The sequence below is a fragment of the Cervus canadensis genome, chromosome 26, assembly GCF_019320065.1.
Source record: "Cervus canadensis isolate Bull #8, Minnesota chromosome 26, ASM1932006v1, whole genome shotgun sequence".
NCBI classification, from domain to species: Eukaryota; Metazoa; Chordata; class Mammalia; order Artiodactyla; family Cervidae; genus Cervus; species Cervus canadensis.
In genome coordinates, this window is record NC_057411.1 from 52,369,434 (window position 1) to 52,377,683 (window position 8,250).

Genomic DNA, 8,250 nt, shown 5'->3' on the forward strand with positions numbered 1-8,250 from the left:
GCAGGGGCCGGGCCTCGGAGCTACCAGACCGCCCAGTCCTCTCGGAAAGATAGGTCCTGGTGCACAGCTGGAGGGACCAGAGTCAGCGGGTCAGGGCGTTTGGCTGTTGCTGCCGAGATTGTCCACAGCCATACCTCATCAGTTCTGGAGAATGAATGGAAGCCACGAGCCCACAGGCTCTGTGCCCATGACAGAGACCCCTGATGGGGGTGTGAGGCCTCAAGCCGCGGGCGTACCATGCTCTGTCGCCATGCGGACGCCTGGCCGGGCTGCAGCTCCCCTGGGCTCCAAGCTCCTTCCGTCCCAGGCCTGGCGGCTGGGCTGAGTGGACAACCCAGCAGCTCCCCCAACCCTCCACCCCCATCCTCCGTCTTGGGACTGCCTTGGGCCCCGCCCCCGGGGGCACTGAGAGCGGGCTGTCCGGGCCGTGGCGCCCCCGTGTTCTGTCCCCAACAGAGAAGCCGGCGCCCCGACCCACCTCCAGCCTGGCCTCGCTGCGCCACGCCCCCCCACATTTGCTCCCTGGAGGTCTGCGTTAGCCTGGCACCTGCTGCCACAGCGTCGAGGTCCAAACCCAAGTTCTGCCACCAACTGGCTGGGATGCCTCTGCCAGAAAGGGTCTCTGTTGGAATTCCTGGGTGCGGCCCCCCTCTGCTGGCTTCCCTCCCATCAGAGTGGCCCCGGCACTGGCTGTGAGCCTGGGGGATCTGCAGTTCAGACCCGTCTGGACCAGGCTGGCTAGAGGGTGAGGACACGTGTGGGCTGGAGCAGCCCGCGATCCTGGCGCCACCATCACGGGACACTGCCTTCTAACACAACTATTTATTCAGAACTCATGGTGAAGGTCAGGCCAGCTCCGCCCCCGCTTCCAGGCCTCCTTCCTGGGGTTGGGGGGCGCACGGATGACTGGCCATCGTACTGTGAACCTGTCCTGGGGCACAGGCTTCCAGGAAGCTCCACACTGTGAGGAAGAAGGCCTCCAGCTCTCGAACCCGCGCCTCCTGACGCCCCAGGTGCTCAGCATGTTCTTGTAACGCCTCCATCTCCTCCTCCAGGTGGGAGAACCTGTCCTTGAGCAGCCTCAGCTCAGCCAACGAGTCCTCTGTACGTGGGGCCTGAGGCCTGGGGGCCTGGGGCTCTACCGGGACAAGGCCACGGGTGCCCTGCTTAGCATCAGCTATTCCACTTGACAGCTCTTCCAGCTTCTCCTGTTCGAAGGCAGGGCATCCCTCTCGCCCTCCTGAGAGAATTCTCCAGAAGATCAAGACACCCCAGCTGACACAGAACCAGAAGAGCCAGCTAAACCTGGTCCCAGGCCAGAGGTCTCCAGGCCCGCGGCCCAGCAGCACCTCAGCACTGAGGCCCACCAGGGGAACCACACCCTGCACGGCTCCAAGCGCAGGCCACGAGGCGCTGGCGTTTCTAAGCCTGTCTCCCAGCGACAGAGCCACCACCAACGACTGCACAGACAGCCGCCTACCTGGCCCCAGTGGTGGAAGGCCGAGGCCCGCCTGGGCCAGTGGTCTTGGGGTGCTCCTGCCTGGGTGAGGATGCCTTGCTTCTTTGGATCCAGGTGGCTCTTCCGTCCCCATTTCCCAGTCTCCCGCCAGTCTCACCGAGTGATTGAACTGCTGCTGGGGGTAAGGGGCTGCCGGAGCCGGCCCTTCCCTTTCTGGGGGTTGGGGCGTCCCCGGGGCGACAGGGAGCTGGTGGGGGCCAAGGTTGCCTGGCGGCTTCTGGAGGGTTCCGAGGCCTCCGTTCTCACACTCTGCAGGCTCTGGGCGCTGTTTCTGGGAGGAGCGCTCAGAGGTGGGGCGCACAATGACAGGGATGAGGTATTTCTCTTCCACCAGGTAGCAGCCCCTTCCAGCCAACTCCCTTGGGCCCAACAGAGGCACCGAAGGCCACAGGCAGACAAGGACTCGGGGGACATTAAGGGAAAGCTCTGGGCTGGGTTTCCAGCGTGCATGTGGGTGGTGTCCTGAATGAGGGGGCTTGGGGACTGGCTGCTGCCCTTGAGGGGGTGAAGGGTCAGTGTTGGAAGGCTTGGAGGGAGGGTCTGCAGGGCTGTGGAGATGCAGGTGGGCCTCTTTGTGGGCGGGAGGTTTCCCTTGGCTGAGTGGGGAGCCCACCTTGGGAATAAAGGGGCTGGAGAATGCAGGTGGGCGAGCACACGTGGCATTCTCAGGGCAGGCCAGGGGCAGCCCCCCACCAAAGGCAGAGTCAGGTGCAGAGAGGTTGGAAGGAGGCTGTGCAGGCAGACAGAGTTTCGGGGGGCTCTTACTGTGAGGGGACTGTTGCTCTCTGCTGACCAGGGAGTGCTCGGTGCAGACCCCAGCTTCACAGCCCATGAGAAGATGAGGGTCTATGGGCTTCTGTCTGCTCCTCCTGGATGGCCCTTGGCTGAGAGGAGCCTCAACTGCAGGCAGCTTGGTGGGTGGTGGGCAGGGGTCTGCAGGGGCACTCTCAGCTGGATATGAAGGTGGCCCCTTGTCCTGGGGGGAGACTGGGCCAGAGACCTTGGACTTTGGTTCCCCAAGCTGCCGGGCACCCAAGGGCCTGCTGGTGCTGGTGAGTGGCAGTCTCCTACTCAGCGGGGCATCCAAGGTGGGGACCCTGGACAGAGAACATGCAACTGCCCAGATGTTGCAGAATGGCTGACCTTGGGATGGGGCTTGTCCGGCCACTTGAGGACACTCAAGCACAGTGAGATGAGGTGTAGGGCCCCCAGGCTCAGTGGGGGCCAGGAGAATCCCAGTGTGCATTAGTGGTTGACCTTTGCCCGGCTTGGAGTCCAAGGGGACCTTGGTTTTAAGGGTCCTGGGTGGGTCACGACACAAGAGCCTGCGACCGCTGGTCTGTGGCTGCCCTCTGCTCTGCAAGGAGCCCACTGTGAGGTTTGCTGGCCGTGGGCAGGAGTCCCAGAAACTCTCCCTATGAGTCAGCAGCTGTCCTTGGTGGAGCAGGAAGTTCCAGGTGGAGACCCTGTGAAGGAGGAAACATAACAGGCTCTATTGAAAGCAGGACTCCATCTCGGGCCGGACTGTGGACTTTGAGCTATATGCCCAGTATCTATGGAAATGGCATACCAATGGAAAACCAGACCCCCCCCTAGATGAAGGAGCCTTCGGACTTGTACCTAGACTCTCCTCGCCCAAAAGAATATACTAATTATCTCTAACAGAACAAAGTTGTAAATCCCATTATGCTTATCGGGGTATGACCACAGGCCTATTGATAAATGTCCACTGTTTAACTATCTAGGCTTGTGACACATGAACCATGGGTTAACCTCGATGGTATCTCTCTTTACCTTTTCCAGACTAGTTTCAAGGGATTTGGGGAGGTGGCTTTGCACACGGACACTAGTGTATCTAGGTTTTCACAGAAACTGGTCGGGTCCTTGGCTAAGAGGAGACGGCCTTGGGCCTGCCTGTGTGTAACTCTCCACCATCTGCATTGTCCTTCTGAGTGAGTTGTTTCCTGGAACGGGTGGCTACCACACCTGGACCTGTTGTACGGCGCTGCTGCAAAATCGACGAGCCTCAGAGCTGGGGTTGGAGGCCGCCCCGTGCTCAGCGCGGAGCTGGAGGCCAGGCGCGTTTCGGGGGCGCTCCGCTGGCTTGTGCGGAGCCGGTGTGCGACCCCGGAGGTCTCGGGGTCCCCTGTGCTCCGGTTCTCGGCGCCCGATCTCCCGCTGCGGGAGGGGAACACCAAGGCGAGGAGTCGGGCCAGCTCTGTCGGCGGGAGCGGGTGCGCTAGGCGCCGCGTGCGGATGCGCGGACTCGCAAGCCCGCAGAGAGGAGCGAAAGCTGCCGCGAACATGAACGTGGAGTGCACGGTATGGGCCAGGGGCCCGGGGCAGGAAGAATGGACGCTGGTCGCCAGAAGGGCGGCCGAAGAGGCGGCGAGGCAGAGAAGCAGCAGCAGCCGCCGCAGCACAACCGCCATCTCGCCTCTCCTCTCTCCTCTCCCTAGGAGACTGGGCGGTGCCCCGAATTTATACTCGCCCCAGCGTCACCCCGCCTCCCTGTGACGTCACGCACGCCGCCGGCCAATCGCCAGGCGGATTCCACCGCTACACGCCGCGGGCCAATTGTGGGGCGGTTCTCGCCTTCCCCCTCAAGATCTGGCCCCGCCCCGCTCCCCGCGTTTTCCCTGAGACCCTGGGGGGCGGGGCGGTGCATCTGAGAGCCGGTCGGTGGAGGGCGCTCCAGGGGTTGCCATGGTGACACTGAACCGGCCTGGATCCTGACGCTCCAACGGCTCCCTTTGGTGTCTCAGCTTCTGACAGCGTCTGATAGCGGATGGAGGAGAGGCGGTCAGCGAAAGAGAGGTGGTGTGCAGGGGGATGGGCTGAAGGAGGTGTGGAGAAGGATAGAGGAGGTGAGATGCTGGGAAGAGGGGCGGGGGCTCACACCAGAGGGTCCGGGGCAGCAGAGGAAACAAACGGGTGGCCCATCTGGTCAGGCGGGTGTGTGCTCCCTAGACGGATCCCAGCACTCCGGTGCAGGTGAGTCTGTGTGCCCCTGGCACAGCGAGGCCAAATGGTACCCAGTCCTCAGAATCTGGAGCAGATAAAGGTTTATTGCTGCACGATGCTAGGAGACATGTGGCTCCCACCTTAAAAACCCCAAACTTCCCAAAGGTTTCAGCAAAGCCCTTTCCTGGGAAAAGTGAGAGAAGGCGTGGTAAGTCGTTGCAAACTTCCTGGTGTCAGATCCTTTGTTCTTGAGGTCAGGTCATGGTCAGATAACAGTGTTCCTGTAAATCTCTACCAAATGAATGCCATCCTCTGTTATGACAAGAAAAGACAAGGTCTCAAGGCTCAACTTTCACCCTCCAAGGTCCAGGTCCTGGCTAAGAGGAGGTAGTCCCTGCTAGGGCCGGTCACCCTGCCCAGGAGTCTTCATCCAGCACCCAGTCTGGGTCCTCCCACTAGCTCCCAGGCTGGGCTGAGGAGGCAGATCTCAGCTGGTGCTGCCCTTGGAGCCAGGTCCCCAGACCCTGTCCAGCTGTCATCTCTGAGGGAGCCAGGCACCCAGGACCCAGCTGGTCCTCAGGCCCTCCAAACAGCAGGGGGTCAGGTCTCTTGCACGGCCCACCAGGCAAACTGCTGCTGCCCTTCGGTCCCAGTGTGGGGACTGGGGAGAGCTTCACTGCGGCCTCTCAGCCTGGGCCCGGCCAGCAGGCAGCATTGGCGAGGGCTCTGGAGCCCAGCAGGACAGAGCCCCTAGCCTGTCCCCCACCCCCATCCACTGGCCTGAGGCCGGGTGAGCAGGAGGGCTCCGGAGTGAAGGCTGGGGTCTGCCTCTTACCTCCCTCCCTGCCTGAAGACCACCACCCCCCTGACCATTGGCCTAGCAGTCCTTTAATCACCACCCCGGCTGTTTCTCAGCAGTGGCTGCCTGGTGACTGCTGCCTGGTAACAGTAGTTGTCCTGGCGCTGCACCCATGCCTGTCCCCACCACACACTTGCCCTTTCACTGTCACGCACTCATCCTTGGAGACGTCAGCCCCACTTGCTGGCACCGCGACCCTCCTGTCTGTATTTTCCACCTTACAGTCTGTTTTCTACTTCGGCTTCTGGTGCTTGAACTTCTTGCCTCCCATTGCAAACACTGCTGCTCTTTCCCCCAGCAGCTGTTTCTTCTATGCCTAATGCAATAAATACTAATACATAAAATGTCAGCTGTCCTGGTCTCCTGATGAAATGGGCTCACAGAAAGTAGGCCCTTCCCCAGGGGATGAATCTTGACTGGAGGAAAGCAGGCATGGCCCTCTCCTTCCTCTGCTGGAATTGGTGGGGGTGGGGAGAACACGTGACCTAGTTCTGCCCAATAGAGCTGAGAGAAGGCCTGTTTAGGAGGCAGATGGTGTTTGGGAAAGTTTCATCTCTTTAAAGGAAGGCGGGTGGTGGAAATCAATCATCACCATTTTCCTTCGACCTGGTAGGGAGAATGTGATGGGAGGAGATGTAGCAGCCAAAGTGAGACCGTGAGGAAAGAGCTAAGGAGAATCCCAGAGGAGCTGGTGCAAAGATCCGCCCTTGCTGACCAAATAAACTAATCAACCCCAGAGCCTCTGGACTCTTGTTGGCAAGATCATAACTGCCTGCACTGAAGCCATGTTGGGTCAGAAGTTCTGTTATGGGATCCATTTTGTTCATTAATTCAGAATAATCTAAGTATCTTGTTAAATATTTCTTGTGCTGATTCCACTTTCTAGCCAGCAAAATCTGACATGCACAGAGATGATGAGGGCCAGTGGAAAGGATGAAGGTGCAAGAAAGAGGTCCCGGAGTGGGCAGACTGTAGACACAGCCTGAGGACACGCAGACCCAGGGTGCCGCAAGGGCCCTGAGGTTCTCTCCAGTGGGCTCGGCCACAGCTCGCTCACGGGTGGGAGAGACGCTGGGGGTTGCTAGATGGGCTGAGATGGTGCTGGTGTGGTGCACCCTGGGAGAGAGACTGGGGAGGGTCATCGGGTGGCCCTGGAGACCAGTCCAAAGGCAGAAGATCGGCAGCCTCAGGGCCGACCCTTCAGGGCGCAGGTGAGGTTCTCTTTGGTAAGAAGCCCTTTCCAAGTCCACCCATGAACACTCCTGCTGGTATTTCAACCCAATGCAGGCAGCACTCCTCCCTGCCCTCCCTGCACTGTGCCCTCCAAGCATGTCAGCCTGGTCCTCTGTAGACCCCACGCAGGGCCTAGCGGGGGTCAAATGACCACATCCTGCCCACCACTGCCAATGCCTGGCTAGGAAGAGGCAAGAGGTCATAGCCTTCATTTTCCATTGCCATTTCACCCCCTCCTGTCTCCTTCCCCCTGGCTCCATTCAAAAAACTAAGATCATGGCATCCAGTCCCATCACTTCATGGCAAATAGATGGGAAAAAATGGAAACAGTGGCAGATTTTATTTTCTTGGGCTCCAAAATCACTATGGACAGTGACAGCAGCCATGAAATTAAAACATGCTCATTCCTTGGAAGAAAAGCTATGACAAACCTAGACAGCATATTAAAAAGCAGAGACATCACTTTGCCGACAAAAGTCCATATAGTCAGAACTATGGTTTTTCCAGTAGTCGTGTACGGATGTGATAGTCGGACCATAAAGAAGGTTGAGTGCCAAAGAACTGATCCTTTTGAACTGTGGTGTTGAAGAAGACTGTAAGAGTCCCTTGGACTGAAAGCAGACCAAGCCAGTCAATCCTAAAGGAAATCAGTCCTGAATATTCATTGGAAGGATCGGTGCTGAAGCTCCAATACTTTGGCCAGAAGAGCCAGCTCACTGGGAAAGACCCTGATGCTGGGAAAGATTGAAGGCAGGAGGAGAAGGGGACGACAGAGGGTGGTTGGATGGCATCACCGACTTGATGGACATGGGTCTGAACAAGCTCCAGGAGCTGGTGATGGACAGGGAAGCCTGGAAGCCTGCATGCTGCAGCCCATGGGGTCGCAGAGTCCAACACGACTGAGCAACAGCAACGCCCCACCTGTGGGGACGAATTTGTGGGGGTGAATTTCCCACCAACGTACTTTAACCTTCCAGCTGCCCACAAGAAAATCTTGTCAAACACCCATCTTCTCTCAGCCCTCTTTATCCTCCCAACAGCCCTCAAAGAGGGGATGTCCCTGGCAGTCCAGTCCTCCGCACTTCCACTGCAGGGGGCACGGGTTTGATCTCTGGTCAGGGAACTAAGATCCCTGAACTCCCAGCTGCCCACAAGGAAGGTGCTACTGCGGCCTCCACTGCCACGAGTGGAGAAGCAGGCTCAGAGACCGTGAGCCCCTGGCCACACCTGCTGCTGAGCGGAGGCCTCAGAACCAAATGGGCACGGAGCCCTGGGGCCCATGTTCCACTCCTGACAACAGCAGCTTTCCACAGGACTCAGGAACGTGGACATGGATATGTCAGAGACGCCGGATAACCAACTGGAAAGGAAACCGGAAGTTTATCTGAGCAGAACCTAGGAGCTGAGAACGGGAGCAGAGATTGGAGGTGACAGCATGAAAGGCCTCCTGACCAGCGAGGGATGCAGAGGACAGCACTTTCCAGGGATTTCATCTGGATGTGGGCTCTGCTGGGAGCAGCCGGCGGACCCTGGCTCATCCATGCTCCGTCCCCGTCTGCCCACCGGAGGAAGAGGCCCTCTCCCAAGCCCCGATGTCCACTGGTGCCGCCCCCAGGGCGGGGGAGACGGCGGCATCTCCGGCTCCCGTGTGGTCAGCATGTCTGGTCGCCTTGGT

General features: G+C 59.2%; 1 protein-coding gene across 2 annotated transcripts; it reads right to left on the minus strand.

Annotated features, from left to right (window-relative positions):
* Window positions 1–807: 807 nt before the first annotated feature.
* LOC122428464 (proline-rich protein 36-like) lies at window positions 808–4,094 on the minus strand. Of its 2 annotated transcripts, none has more exons than XM_043448504.1 (2): window positions 3,314–4,094; window positions 808–2,985 (listed from the first exon to the last, which is right to left on the minus strand). In XM_043448504.1, the coding sequence occupies exons 1-2, from the start codon at window positions 3,949–3,951 to the stop codon at window positions 846–848; spliced, it is 2,778 nt and encodes a 925-aa protein (XP_043304439.1). In that variant the 5' UTR covers window positions 3,952–4,094; the 3' UTR covers window positions 808–845. The 2 variants fall into 2 exon arrangements, with proteins under 2 accessions (XP_043304439.1, XP_043304440.1); XM_043448505.1 differs by having other exon boundaries at window positions 3,506–4,092.
* Window positions 4,095–8,250: the final 4,156 nt, after the last annotated feature.

What these genes read in the sequence shown, in the direction of transcription:
- LOC122428464 (XM_043448504.1), bottom strand. Translation starts at nt 3,951, where the DNA reads ATGGCGGTTGTGCTGCGGCGGCTGCTGCTGCTTCTCTGCCTCGCCGCC. An exon ending in TTGAAACTAGTCTGGAAAAG is followed by an intron (nt 2,986 to 3,313) that starts GTAAAGAGAGAT and finishes CCTCCTTCACAG; the next exon opens with GGTCTCCACCTGGAACTTCC.